General features: G+C 38.9%; 2 protein-coding genes across 2 annotated transcripts in view; one reads left to right on the top strand and one right to left on the bottom strand.

Moving 5' to 3' along the window:
* Nucleotides 1-228: 228 nt before the first annotated feature.
* Nucleotides 229-13,027, top strand: PRSS35 (serine protease 35). The gene is made up of 2 exons (XM_039334490.1): nt 229-902; nt 9,791-13,027. Exon 2 carries the CDS (start codon nt 9,802-9,804, stop codon nt 11,032-11,034), a length of 1,233 nt encoding a protein of 410 aa, XP_039190424.1. The 5' UTR covers nt 229-902; nt 9,791-9,801; the 3' UTR covers nt 11,035-13,027.
* Nucleotides 10,347-14,552, bottom strand: part of SNAP91 (synaptosome associated protein 91) — a 109,717-nt gene continuing 105,511 nt past the window's right edge. Inside the window, exon 31 of the mRNA XM_039334464.1 lies at nt 10,347-10,480. The gene's annotated coding sequence lies outside the window, so the exon portion shown is untranslated. The remainder of the gene's footprint in view (nt 10,481-14,552) is intronic.

Here is a 14,552-nt window from a genome sequence, read left to right on the forward strand (position 1 = left end):
AAAATGTACAGAAAAATATCCCTCACTACGGCCCTCCCTTCTTGGGATGTTTAAATAGCCTGTCAGAGGGGAAAAAATGAATCAGATTTGTCCGCTTGCTAGGAAGCGCCCCGCATCGGAATGAAAGCGAGGCGCGCGTCTTCTGACTGCTAAGGGAATCCCGAGCAGCAACTGCCGGGGAACGCGGTGCGGTGTTGTCGGGCATCGACTCTGCAGTTAATCTTGCACGATTTTGCAACGGCGTGCTTCTATAAAAGACACCCTTGCAGATTATTTCCCAATTTGGGAGAACAGAAGCCCGTCGCGAATGCCTGCGTCGATTGGTCGCTTGCTATATGCCCCAAGAAATAGCGCCCCCTGTGCCTCAAGAAAACGCACACTCCTCGTTTCTGCTCTCCAAGACGGGCGCGGAAGAGCGGGAAAATGCCTTTTGGATCTGGTGGATCCGACGGGGGAATGTGGCCCCGTCCAGCCGCTCGGCCCCTGCTCTATGGAGCGGCCGCCTTCCTCGCTGCCCTCTCCGGGAGCGCCGTCCCCGCCAGCCCTCCTGCCACTTCTTCCTCCCTTCCGTAGCTCCCGAGGCTGTCCTCCCCTCTCCTTTTGCGCCGCTCTTCCCCGCCCACGCGGCTGGGAAAGACCCTAGCAGGCGGATCTCCCTCCGCCCGCAGCAGTAGCCTTCGCCAGGGCTCCGAGGGCGCTGCCGCTGCCGTCGCCACCCCTTTTCCCTCACGAGTCAACTGAAGGCGGCGGGACCCCGGCGGCGCTGCCCCTTTGGACGGCTGGCCCTCTGCGCGTGCTTGAAATTCTGGGATTCTGCACTTTGGACACCCACGCGTTAGCGGCTGCAGAGCGCGAGTCTGAGGAGGGAAGAGGCTTGGCGAGCGGTGGCCCATTCGCACGAGGTTTGGTTGCCCCCCCGGGTTCCAGGGTTGCTTTGATCTTCAGTCTCAGGAAAAATCCCCACTGTTGGAATGGCTTGTCTGGAAGCAGCACCATTCTTTGCCTTTTAGGACGCGTTTCAGTGCTGAGCTAACCTGCCAGAAAGCCATGATTTAAACGGGGTCAGAGGCTTCTTTAAGAAATGCTTGTGTGGCTGTTGACATAGGAAAAGCGGAATGCCAACTTGGATCGTGATCGGTGGCAAAAAGTATATTTAATGAAAATAGGAAACTGAATAGGTGAATCAGAAGTGCAATGCACAAGGCACAAATGCACGTCTGGGAAAAAAAAAAAAAGGCTGCGATTCCGTGCCCCTTTTGGAATTGGTGCGAGGGAACGGAGCAAATACAGCATAGGACCAGGCGGGAAGCATCCCCTATCCCTAAGAGGCACTTGGTTGAGTTGGGCGGCCATAGAAATGGAATAAATACATTGAATTAAATAAATAATCTGCTACAGGCTGAATCAAAGATTGTAAAGACAAATTGGTTGGAAATGATGGTAGCTTCGGCAACATCAGTGAGCGGAATTTAGCACTATTTTCTTATGGTTGCACATCGTTCTTGGAAGCAATTCCTAGGAGGGTAACAGCGGAGCCAGAGGAAGAATAAACAGACTTGGATTTAAAGCCCAGGAAAGGAAGCTGAAGAGTGGAAGTGGAAAGCTATGTGTACTTTAAGTAGAATTTAGGCATTGGTGGATGCATTTACCATGATTAATATTTTGGTTTTGCACAGCTGGTACACAAAGGTCTGAGTATTTATTGAGCTTCTGTATGGATTTGACAGGGCAAAAGATTTAGCTCTCTTGAAACAGTCAGCTTTTAAATTCAGAACCAACCCTGCATTTCCTTTTTGGAAAACTGACACTAATTTTATCCAGATTGCCTCTTCGAGCTGTGTTTGTTGGAATCACAAAAGTCTTTTTTACTAAGGTTACTTATTTGATTTTCAGCTTCACACACCTTGTTTAAATAAATGAAAAGAAGGCAGCAGAAATGTAGAAAGGGAGGGACCCTAAAAAGTGATTACATTTAATAAAAACAGCCAAAGCATTTTGATTAGTTCCTAACACAGTGTTAATTCAGACTCCATTTGAAAGTTTTTGGCTTAAAAGACCTATGGATTCTTTCACTTCTGAATACAAGTGAACATGAAGCAGAATGAAGTCATGGCTAACCCCAATTTCATACTTTTCTTGCATTTTTAAAAATATTTCTTTTATCCCACCTTTATGATGTTTATAAATAACTCAAACATACCTAATACTCTTTGCTCCTCCTATTTTCCCCACAACAGCCCTGTCAGGTGGGTTGGGCTGATCCAAAGTCACCCAGCTGGCATTCATGCCTAAGGATGGACTGAAATTCACCGTCTCCTGGTTTCTAGCCTGGCATCTTAACTCAAACTTGCATTCACACCAGACCCATCGAAGGTTCTGACTGCTGTCAAAACGGAACCTCTTTTACGTATGAAGTATTCCGTGGGGCTACCCAACTTCCACATACCTGTCTTTATTTGAGTGTGAAGGTTTTGTGCTCCTCATGGACCAAATTGGCAATATTTAGAAAGAAAAGTGATTTAGCAATATATTAAAGGTGATTGGAGATTTCAAAGGTCTTCCTATATTGCAGAGTGAAAAGGAAATAGTGTTGACAGCACTAACCCTAAGAACTCAATTAAGTCATTACCAACACAGAGGGGAGAAAACAGTTTCTTTGCCAAAAGTAATTTTCTCTTTCCTTGCAGTAATTTCAAGCTTTTATTTTTAGAGAATTTTGCTTCCCGTGGGAGCCACTGCTACTTAGGCATTGAAAAATCTTCCACTCATTAATTTCTGCCTTAACTGCAAAACTGCATATACATTGCAATGATTCACAAATGGATTTGTGAGCCATTATTTTGGAAACATACCACTTCATATTGCATTTTGGAAGTAAGTGTTCAAGAAAATGGTAAAATGACTAGACTAAGATTCTGGAGTTTGTCTCAGATTACTGGGCACTGACCCAAATACAACCTCAGATATAGATAGCTTACATTTTATGTTTTCTTTTGCAAGTAGAGTGATAGTGTGTAGTTTCATGGATCATATAATATATACTGCCAATCACTCTCTCTCAGAGCTTGGAAGGAGGCAGTTGCAAACCACTTCTGAAAAAACCTTGCCAAGAAAACTTCCGGCACTTATCCAGGCTGTTGCCAGGACTCAAAACACTGACTCTAAAAGACCAAAAAAAGAATGGCATAACATGATTGGATTGTGAAAAAAATGGGAGGGAATTTCTCCAGAAGAGAATGGTTGAGCCAAAAAGACAGCCAGCTGTATTTTAAAACCTGAGCAGTTATTATGGAAACAAAATCTTAAACGAGAGCCCCAAGAATGGGTCAATCTTGAGGCTTTTTCTAGATCAGTGGTTCTCAACCTTTGGGTCGGGACCTCATTTGGGGTCGAATGACCATTTCACGGGGGTCGCCAAACAACACAGTCCGCCATTTTTTCTCCTTTTTCCCCTTTAGCTGTGCTACTCCCTTTTATTCTATTGGCTTTTGAAAGCCAATAGAATAGACTCTCTTGAATAGAGTCTAATTCTATTGGCTTTCAAAAGCCAATAGGAATTGTCCAGGCTGTCTCTGCCCTGCTGAGCCCACCAAAAGTCCCATTCTGCAAACGGTGCTGCACCAGTTGAGTAGTCCTCGACTTACGACCGGTTGAGTAGTCCTCGACTTACGACTGGTTGGGGGTCGTGGCATTAAAAAGGTTGAGAACCACTGTTCTAGATAATCCAGTCCATTTCAGATAATAATTAAACATCTAACTGCGTTGGGTTAGAGTAGGAAATCTACATTTTAAGCATCTGAAATTCTGAGAAGATACATTGAAAGTATTCCTTGGGAAAGCTATATCTCAATCAAATCAGAAAAACAAGAGATCTTCCAAATTATAAATTATATCAGGAAGATAGATTGTAATGGCACTTTACAATCTTAGAGTAAAAGAGTAATAAGGATTAGAGTAAAGGCACATTCTGTTGACAGTGGGTTCTATCTATATGCAAAATGTTTTCAGAACTATAAACTGCTCTGGGAGATTCCCATTATTCCCATTAAATCTGGCAAACCTTTACAATGTGTTTGTTGCATGGATGATAATATAAGCCAAAGAACTAAAACAGGGGTGTCAAACTGCCGGCCCGCGAGCCGGATGCGTCATGGCAAAACCGTGCCCCCCCCATTGCCGGCAATGGAAAAAAAAGTCACGTCACATGACGTTGCAAGTTTGACACCCCTGAACTAAAGGATGAAGTCAGTCAGTGAAGTTCCTTTTAACTTATTGCATATTGCATACCTCTTTGGCCTGATCAAATATCTTACATACATTTTGAGGGTTGAATGCAGGGACTTTTCTCTTTTCCCTTCCTGGCATCTTTCTCAGGCCCTTTTACTTGGAAAATTCTGTCCATAGAACCCCACTGCCATTTGGTGATTGTTTTTCCTGGCTAGCTTATGGAGATAGGAATGAATAACAGCAGAGAAAGTATTAATGTTTCCAGTCTGTACTGATAGATGATAGTTTTTTCAAATGTAAGATAGGGGTTTTTTTTAAGGCCAATATTTAAAGTTTAGGAAGCATTTTGTAAAAAAAGCAAAATGAAATGCTGCGGGTACTCAGTTTTGCAGTTTAAAAGAAGAGACAAAAACAGCAGAGAGGGAGATATATAAATAAATATATAGGAATTTGTGGAGTCCTTGATGCTCTCTGAATTTGATTGCTTGCTTGTAGATATTTCATTACCTATCTAGGTAACATCTTCAGTGCTAATGAATATAGGGTTGCTTCTTATTTGTATGCAATAATTGCCCTATGAGTATTGGTGGGAGTGTGGTTTTCTCCATGGCAGCACTTGATTATAGGTATCTCTCTACATATGACCACAACAGGGACCAGAAAATTGGTTGTTAAGTAAGCATCATATGACTGCACCTAATTTTAGACCTTTTTTGCTGTAATTATTAAATAAACCATTGAATCATCACATAATTAAGACTTGTTACCCTCCCAATTGACTTTGCTTATCAGACGCCGGCTGAAAAGATCACAGATGGTGATCCTGTGAACATGGGATACTGCAGCCATTGTAAATGCATAACAATTGCCAAGCACCCAAATCACAATTACATGCCATGATTTTTTTCAGTGTCCTCCATAACTTCAAATTGTCACGAACGATCGTAGTTCATACCTGCTTAATGGTCTGGTATTAATCCCTTCTTATCTGAGCGTTGGCTGCTGGAGAGGATATGTTCTGGTCTTTTTTTTTCTTAGCTATTTTTTATTGGGTCTTTGGAATGGTATGTAAATGTGATTTATGTTATGTTTCTGTCAATGGCTGGTTTATCTGAATGCCAAGCTTCCAGGCATTCCATAACTGGTTTTGGATTTATCTTGGTCTAGATCAGGGGTCTTCAAACTTGGCCCTTTTATGACTTGTAGACTTCAACTCCCACACTGGCTGAGGAATTCTGGGAGTTGAAGTCCACAAGTCATAAAAGGGCCAAGTTTGAAGACCCCTGGTCTAGATGCTCACAGTTTCCTAATTGAATCTATGGTTGAATTTGGGCATGTGTTGTGAAAGTAAGGAGTTTTCTTTGTGTCTTTTGACTTCTAGTTGGTATTTGTGGATGTGTTCCGCTAATCTTCTGCCTGTCTGTCCTACATAGTGGCTGGTACAGTTGTTACACTGTATGTTGTAGCCGATTCTTATTTTTTTTTTCTTCCTGATATATTAGGTATTTTAGTTTACTTAAGATGTTTTGGAAGGCTTTATTTGGTTTGTGTGCTATGGTGATGCTTTGTAGCTGTAATGTTAATTGTTTTTTGAGATGTTTTGATGTATAGAAGTATTATATTTTTGATAGCTTGCGTTAATTGTGCTATATGGTTGGATGGTCAGCACTTTTTATCAAAACAACTACAATACAAGCAAGTGTTCGAATCACTACAGCACAATCAAACATCAAATTCAGATGTAAGGACCTTTCTTAATCTTGCTGTCAGACAGTAACTAAGAAGTACGAAGACATTCAAAACATGTGGGCTACCAAGGAGCCATGGTTGATTCACACTGTCTATCATATGAATGTAATAATATATTCAATGAACACAGTCTGAAGTACTGAAACACATTTTTAATAATGCATTAGGTGCACTTGAAATAAATGTTCTGCCCTCTAGTGGTTATTTCACAAACATATTTGAGTTTAAGATGAAAGTTAAAATGAAGAGAAACTTTATTATTAGTTTTACTGTAATTCATCACCCACTCACTCTTCAAATTGGGTCAAAACAATTAAAAATAGATGTAAACCAATATATAAAAGATACAATTAGTTATTATATAGTGTATAAAATTATAATTCGATAGCTTAAATTTAAGCAAACTGCTCAAAAATTTAGTCTTATATATAGTCTAAATAAAAATAACTTGAACTTTTCCCAAATGATGGTTAAACTTGACACAGATAAACATATTCATTGGATTTTAGTACAATTAGCACTAGTAAAGTATCTGTCTCTGAGGTAGTTTAGAAAGATCCTTTCAAATAGGACATAACTAACTAACTAAACTAACTAAAATTGTGCTTACACCACCATCAATGATCAATCCAAGCCTTATTTTTCCATCTGATCTACTACCCATCTTGTACAATAAAAGAAACCACACGCTCACAGCAGAATATAGTTAATTAAACTAACGTTTTAGGTCCTTTTAAGGACTAGACTAGAGCACATCTTGGCTGATAGGCATATTTAAAAATTGGAACTATGTTGTGACTGTCATAGAGGGATTTTGTGAGTTTAGAACAGGGATGTCAAACTGCAGGCTGGATGCGTCATCCGGAAGCCGTGCCTACCCCATTGCCGGCAATGGCAAAACCGTCCTGATCAAGTTTGACATGTCTGGTTTAGAACATGGCTGCAAAAGTAGGCCATAAGACGAACTAGTGAGGATTCTCTGCACCACTCCTCCTACCAGGGGTCTTCAAACTTGGCCCTTTTATGACTTGTGGACTTCAACTCTCAGAATTCCTCAGCCAGCGTTGCTGGCTGAGGAATTCTGGGAGTTGAAGTCCACAAATCATAAAAGGGCCAAGTTTGAAGACCTTTGTCCTAACCCTTAAGGTGTCCCCTGTCACTTTTCTCTATCCTTTTCCTTTTTTCTGGCAAATGATCTTCAGTCCCCACTATTATTATTTTCAAGGAATTTATGGGAGACCTATACTGCAGGCCATCTTGAAAACAACACTGGTGATGCTTAATGCTTAGTTTACTAAAGGAGCAAAAGGCAAGTGTCCAGAGGTGCCAATATTGCCAATATGGTGGCTTGAATTGTGGCCCAGGTGAAGAATGGTGGGGTGTCGCAGCCTCATTGTCATCTTTTGAGAACCTCCCTTGCTGTAAGCCAAGGAAGTCTCACGGTACTGTGCTATTTGCAAAAGTATATGTGGAAATGAGTCAGAAGATGAAGGAGAAGATACCTCAGGTTTTGATTTCGCTACTGGGAGAAGTGAGTGAATGAGAGACAGAGAACAGGGAAATGGTGTGCTTTTAGATGTTGTTTCTTTCGTTTTTGAGGTAAAGGAGAATACGGTGGCCAGAGGAGGAGTCAGGCCACACATTTATTCTTTGCTGTGATTAGGATAGCCTCAATCTCACTGGGGCACTGTCCTCCATTACATCAGACGCGCCTGCCGTTAATTACAAGTTACCTTCCTGAATTTGCTGCAGTAAGAAGCATATATTTAACAAACCAAAATGCAATACAAGAAGCTGGTGTGGTCCTTGTGGTTGTGTTAGGGCTAGTTTCAGAGCACTGCAACATTCAAGCTGTTTTTTTTATACAAACCATCTGAGGGAAGAGACACTGTTAATACCTCCAGGTTTAAAAAAGAATCCTCTCTTATTGAAACAACAGGTTGGAAAGGGCTAGAAATGTAATATAATTATGGGTGCTGTTGGTTTGAGCATTCATCAAAATAGAGGGAAATAACATTTCATCTGTTGCTGCTTCTGAATATACAACTCTAGCAGATCATCCCAACTTGGTGTCCACCACAGGCACTCAAAATAAAACTTCCAGAATTTTAAGAATTTATCCCTGACTAGTCAAGTCCATGCTTAATTTTGAATTGCTCAAACTACATACAGTAGTGCAATTTCTATTGATGTGTCAAATAAAACGTTTAATCCGAAATTATTTTGGGAAGGTAACTAGCTCGGGACAATGCAGAAGAGACAAATCAGCTGCATTTCCCATGTAATACAGGGCAAGTGGTTCTTCCCTCTTGTCCTTGCTCTTGGGATTTTCCCTTTTCTCCTAAAACCAAGGTCCCATCTTACTTAACTACCATTCTGCCATTTTTGTCTGCTCTAAATATGGCTCTGCCAGTGGCTGCTTTTCAAGGTAATTCAAGGATAAAAAACACAGCAGAGGATGGAAGTTGTTTTAGCATTCCATCATTGGCCAACATGGAAGTACATTGGATGACTTCAATAGAAAAATGTGAAGATACTCCAGGCAACCACAGAAAAACAATGTCTATGGAGATTCTCAGTCATACAGGTCATAGTTGTCCCAAAGATGCTTTTTCAGGATGCAACTGGACTTTCTTGTTTTTCTTTGAAGACATTTCATTTCTCATCCAAGAAGCTTCTTCAGCTCTGATTGGATGGTGGGGAATATAAATCCTTCCCTTCCCCACCAACCAGTCAGAGCTGAAGAAGCTTCTTAGTTAAGAAGCAAAACGTCTTCAAAGAAAAATAAGAAAGTCCAGTTGCCTCCTGAAAAAGCACCTTTGGGACAGAAAAACAATGTTGAGAACTGAGAAGATGTACTTGGGAGTCATGTGAAAGGGGCCTTATGTATACTTAGTTTACTAAGTATTCTGAAGGTCTGAATTCAGTTTCTGAGTCGACATGGATATTTATCAAAATATTCTTGAGAAAGGTATTTCACTTCTGGATCGATCCTGGTTTGTTCTGTCTTTAATATTGTTAAATATAACAAGTTCAGTTAGGAGATCTAATGCAAATGCTAGTGGAAAAAAAAAGATGTGTAAGTAAAGTTTTCAAAGGCATCAGCTGTGACAGTTTTAGCTCAAACTCTTAATTATTTCTAAAATATGTTAAGTTCAGTAGTTATGGATATAGAATATAAGAATGCTGTCTTGTAGAGTGGTTAAAGTCTTGGACTAAGATTGAGGAGAGATTGATTTCAATTGACAGCAAAGAAATCTTGATGAGTGATTTTGGGCCAGGCACTCTTTCTCAGCCAACCTACCTCACAGGATTGTAGCTCGGTATAGAAGATGGAGTGAGAGCCCCACACAAGAGACCTTGAAGTTCTGAAGGAAAGCAAGGATGTATTAAAAATATATTTTTTTCTAATACTACACAGTACCAGTGTAGAGCAGCATATGGTTATAAGACTAAAAAAAATATCAATAAATAAATATTTCTGGCTTTGCTAGCCACATGAATGCTGTGCTTAAATATTTGTTTAGTTAGATGCAGAATAAAATCTCAAAAAGCTAAAAATGAAAAAAAAAGTTGTTGATAGCTATTTGAATATATTACTTTTATTATATTTATTATCTTTATAGCTCAGCTCCATCCAGTCACCCTGACTCTACCCGAAATAGGGACTACCAGGTCGTAAAGTGGGAGTTTTTAATTGTCTTTATAGGGCCATATTTAATATTATTATGACACAAATTTACAAGGTTTCTAGAAGCTCTTGTAAATTTATGGTAATTAAAATAATATTTCACACTTTTTGTTTTCAAAACAGAAACAAAGCACATGATGGCCTTCGTTTTGCTCATTTTGACTCTCGCCTTCAGCCTCACAAATGGAGTAAACCTACAAGATTTTAGCTGGCAGTTAAAAAAAATACCACAGATTGTGAAGGAAAAGACTTTCTTTCTCGACACTCCTAAATTTGAAGCCAGTGCCAAATTAGAACTGAGCGGCGTATGTGGGATTGAATGCCAAAGGACACTACCAGTGCCACGTTGGTCTGATCTGAAGAAGCTGCTTTCCTATGAGACAGTCTTTGAGAATGGGACGAGGACCTTGACAGAAGTGGAGGTTCTGGGGATGGAGCCCGATGCGGTTGTAAACGGTACTAGAGAGACGCCAACAAGAAGGAAGAGACAGGTCTATGGCACAGACAGCAGATTCAGCATTTCAGACACTCGATTTCTGACCAACTTTCCTTTTAACACAGCGGTAAAAATCTCCACGGGCTGCAGTGGCATCCTTATTTCTCCAAAGCATGTACTCACTGCTGCCCATTGTGTGCACGACGGTAAAGATTACATTAAAGGCGGCAAGAAACTGAGAGTGGGGCTGTTGAAACTGAAATCCAAAGGCAGTGGCAAGAGACGCAGGGGAGCCAAGAGGAATAAGAGGGAGGTGCCGGAAGTCAAAGATGATGTGGCCGACTCCAAGCTCCAGAAGAGGGGATCTGGCCGCAGAGCTGGAAGAAAACAAAAGACATCTGTGTTGAATGAGAGGACATCAGAGCGCAAGCCCTCCTTCCAGTGGACCAGAGTTAAAAGTACTCAGATCCCCAAAGGCTGGACAACAGACGTGACAAGGGATGTTGCAGTCGATTATGACTATGCAGTTTTGGAGCTCAGGCGTCCCCACAAGAAGAAATACATGGAACTTGGCATCAGCCCGAATAGCAAGATGATTCCTGGAAATATGATCCACTTTTCTGGATATGATGCAGACCGAGCTGGCCAACTGGTTTATCGCTTTTGCAGCATATCTGATGAATCCAGTGATCTCTTCTACCAGTATTGTGATGCTGAGCCTGGCTCTACTGGTTCAGGAATCTACCTCCGCCTTAAAGAACCAATCAAGAAGAAATGGAAACGCAAAATTATTGCCATTTATTCTGGCCACCAGTGGGTGGACGTTAATGGAGAACAACAGGATTACAATGTTGCAGTTCGAATTACACCCCTCAAATATGCTCAGATTTGCCTCTGGTTAGGGAACAATGACACTTGTGCACAGGGCTAACAATAATAATTATCTAATATGTGTTGGGCAATGGAAGTCATACATTGAATTTGAACTTGACATCAAAAATTATATATTTTTTGTATTGATTCAGCATTTATGAGAATTTTTCTGCTAGGTTAATTAAGTTAACCATAAACATGAAGTGCACTTAAATCCCAGGTTGTGTGTGTATGTATGTATATGTCTCTGTGTGTACACACGAACACACACCTATATAGGTAAGTTTAAATCATTCATACTAAAGAACCAATATTCTTGGCTCTTTCAGTTTGTTACTCAGTTAACACTTTAAAGAAAAGATTCTTCTCTGGTAACTGGTATTATTAAAACATTTATTATTTTATTTCCAACATATTAACTTATCTCAGGGTTCTGCTCAAATAAGCATCATGTATTCATTATTGAAACATAGAGTAAGACAAGAGACAGGAAAAAAATGATCTTCACACTTTGGTGGTCCTACCAAATTAATGTTGGTATTTCTAAAATTTGGGAAACCCATTTTCTTGAATTCTAAACCAATAAAATGAAGCTTAATCAAAGTAGCATGTTCCCAATTTGAAGAAACGAGAAGGAACCATATTATTTAAATACCTTTAAATCATATTTAGAAAATGAACAAAACTGGGAGTATTAAAATTTATTTGTTTTATTCAGTCACTACATTGAACAAATCCCTGCTTTTTTATTAAGGTGCAATAATGACATTTATGTATTCTAATTTTTAAAATTATAAAAAGCTAAATGTATCATTCTATCAGAAATAGGAGATAACAGCAGCCCAAGAAGCCATATACAGTATATGCTCCTAATGGTAAGGGTAGCTTGAGAAGAAAATAACTCTGTAGCCTCAAATGTAAACAGATGTAATTGTCACATATATTGAACTGTAAATAAACGTTTCACCATAAAAGTAACCTGAGATGCAGAAGTTGTACCGTTTCCCAACCTCAACAACTTGGGGATGTGAATACTTCAATTCCTAAAATTCTTAGCAGTGGTTATGCTGACTAAAGATTTCTAGGAGTTGAAATCCACAGACCTTAAAAGCTGTTGAGATTGGAAAAACTTGTATTAAGATTTATCAGTGAATCTTTCTTTGAATAATAGGCCACATTGTGGAAACAGTTCTTCAGATTTCCACCACAACTATCAAAGCAAATAATTATTTGTTAATTAATCATGATCTAATGTTTACAGAATTTGTAGGTTAACATTTATGTAAATATATTACTGATTTCTTATGTAGCAAGAATTCTTATGGGTTCTTTTACTAGAAAAGGATTTAAAGTAGGCTTGTTATTTAAAATGTACACATTTCAGTAGCTTTTCAAAATAATCTCTCTGGTGCTTTCTGCTTCAAAGATTGTCATGTATCTGAAAGCCATGTGGGGAAAACAAAATCATTGGAACTCTATTTAATATGTAAGGTTAAGGTGAAATATTCCTGGCCATGTGTAATCTTGGTTTTATTAATATTACAATAATTTCATTTTAACTTGAATTGATCAACATTTTTGTAAAAAAATGTGTAATAAGAAACAAAGTTTTAAAATATATGTATAAATATGAAAATCACAAAATTCTTAAAAGCACTTCAGTTTGAATAAAATATTCTTAAAAAATTTTTGTTATAACTTTTGAAAAAGTATCAAATGTAGAACTGACATGCAAATACATTTTTATTATTATTTCTCTGAATTGTGCATTTGAAAATATTCCATATCAAATTAATTTTAATCTATAGGCCTTATTCAGAAATATTCTTATTTCAAATTATTTTTATGGAATATAATACCTATAATATTATAACATCCATGAGAAAATAAACATATAGAAGGCATTTGTACATCATGATCTTTTCAAAAGACTTCAGGATATAAAACATACTAAAGGTTTGCAAGATTAATTTAAAAACAAAACCTAAACTTTATTTATCTAGAAAATGTGTTCTAGTTGCTGTTATATTCAATAAAATATTAAAGTACAATTCACAGGTAATGGATATTCCAATTCAATAATATCACAATAATTTGAATAGAATAGAGCTGGAAGGGACCTTGGAGGCCTTTTAGTCCAGCTCAAGCAGGAGAACCTATACCATCTCAGACAAGTGAATATCACAATAATATCCTGCCATTGGCTTAAAAGTATTCCCAAGCAATCATAGGACATTCCTTTTCAAAGACCTGAGTTCTATGTAGGAAAGTATGAATTGGTATCAATTACTGAAATACAGTGTGAAAGTAAGAAAGTGACATTTGCATGCTATACTGATTGCCGGATTGAAGAATTGCTGAATTGAAGAATCAGAGATGAATTTGGGGGAAAATTATGTAATATTTTGAATAGATGGGAACCAGAAGAAGAAAAATCCTTCTAGGTATCCTAAGTGAATGGGAATAAAGGAAAAATGAAAGACCATTGAGAGATCCAAGAATGGGTTACTGTTTATACAAGATCTCTTTGTTTAATATGGGATTTAAGCAGAAGTCAGCTCATATATATATCTGGTATACTTTGGATAGAATCCAACTTCCACCCCACCCTCACCCCAAAGTTGGGTGGCTCAACCCTCAAATTTTTGAAAGGTATACAAGTCCTAGTTGCTTTCTACACCCTGTCACAGTATGAGGAAAAGACCTTGGGAGATGGAGTGAAGAGATGTTGCCTAGGGAACAATCAGATAAGAGGCAGCATAGCCCACAGTTGTACAGAGGGGGGAGCAAGAGGCTCAGAAGGCAACTTCCCTTGGACTATAAAGGTGAGAAGGAGCAGGGAAGAAATGTTTAACAGGCTGATTTATACTGAAATAGCCATATTATTATGAAACAGCACAATAATCCGTGAGGAATGCAGTGCTTCTAAAGAGTACAGATTGGAAGTGCAGCCGGCTGATCTTGCGATATCCTTACCCCCTATTGAGTGTATTCATTTTTCATAGTTTCCTGGCCTAAAGATGATGCTAGCACTGACTTTGGACTCAGAGTTTTGAAAGATCAGTAATTTGAAAGGTAGCTGCTCTGGCTGTTGGAAGCCCGTTTGTCTGTTATCATTTTAATTCATTTTCACATCTCTGTGAGGAGCTAAGAGAAAAAACGTTTTTAAAATGCATTCAAACATTCACTCCTGCCATCCAGAGTGCCTATGGCATTATTTTTCCACCTGATTTACTCCCCATCTTGTACAATAAAAGAAACCACACACTCAGAGCAGACTATTGTCCTGATCAGATACTCCAAGAATTTTTTTTTTAAAAAAAAGTTCCATAGCATGAAAAAGTTTTAAAATCTCAGTTTTAGACAATCTGTTCTGTAGAGAACATGTATCACTTCTGCAAATTCACTGAGCAGTGAATTGTATCTCCTGCTGCCAGTGAAAGCCACCAAGATACAGGAATATCCTAGACAAATGTTAAAATTGGATGTTTACCAGTGACAAAAAAAGACTGCATTTTCAATTGAAGAACTGCTGCCCCCAAAAGGAAATGACAAGTTCCATAAATATTCCACAAA

The sequence above is a fragment of the Crotalus tigris genome, unplaced genomic scaffold (genome assembly GCF_016545835.1).
Source record: "Crotalus tigris isolate CLP2741 ecotype Arizona unplaced genomic scaffold, ASM1654583v1 scf7180000017631.5181431, whole genome shotgun sequence".
NCBI classification, from domain to species: domain Eukaryota; kingdom Metazoa; phylum Chordata; class Lepidosauria; order Squamata; family Viperidae; genus Crotalus; species Crotalus tigris.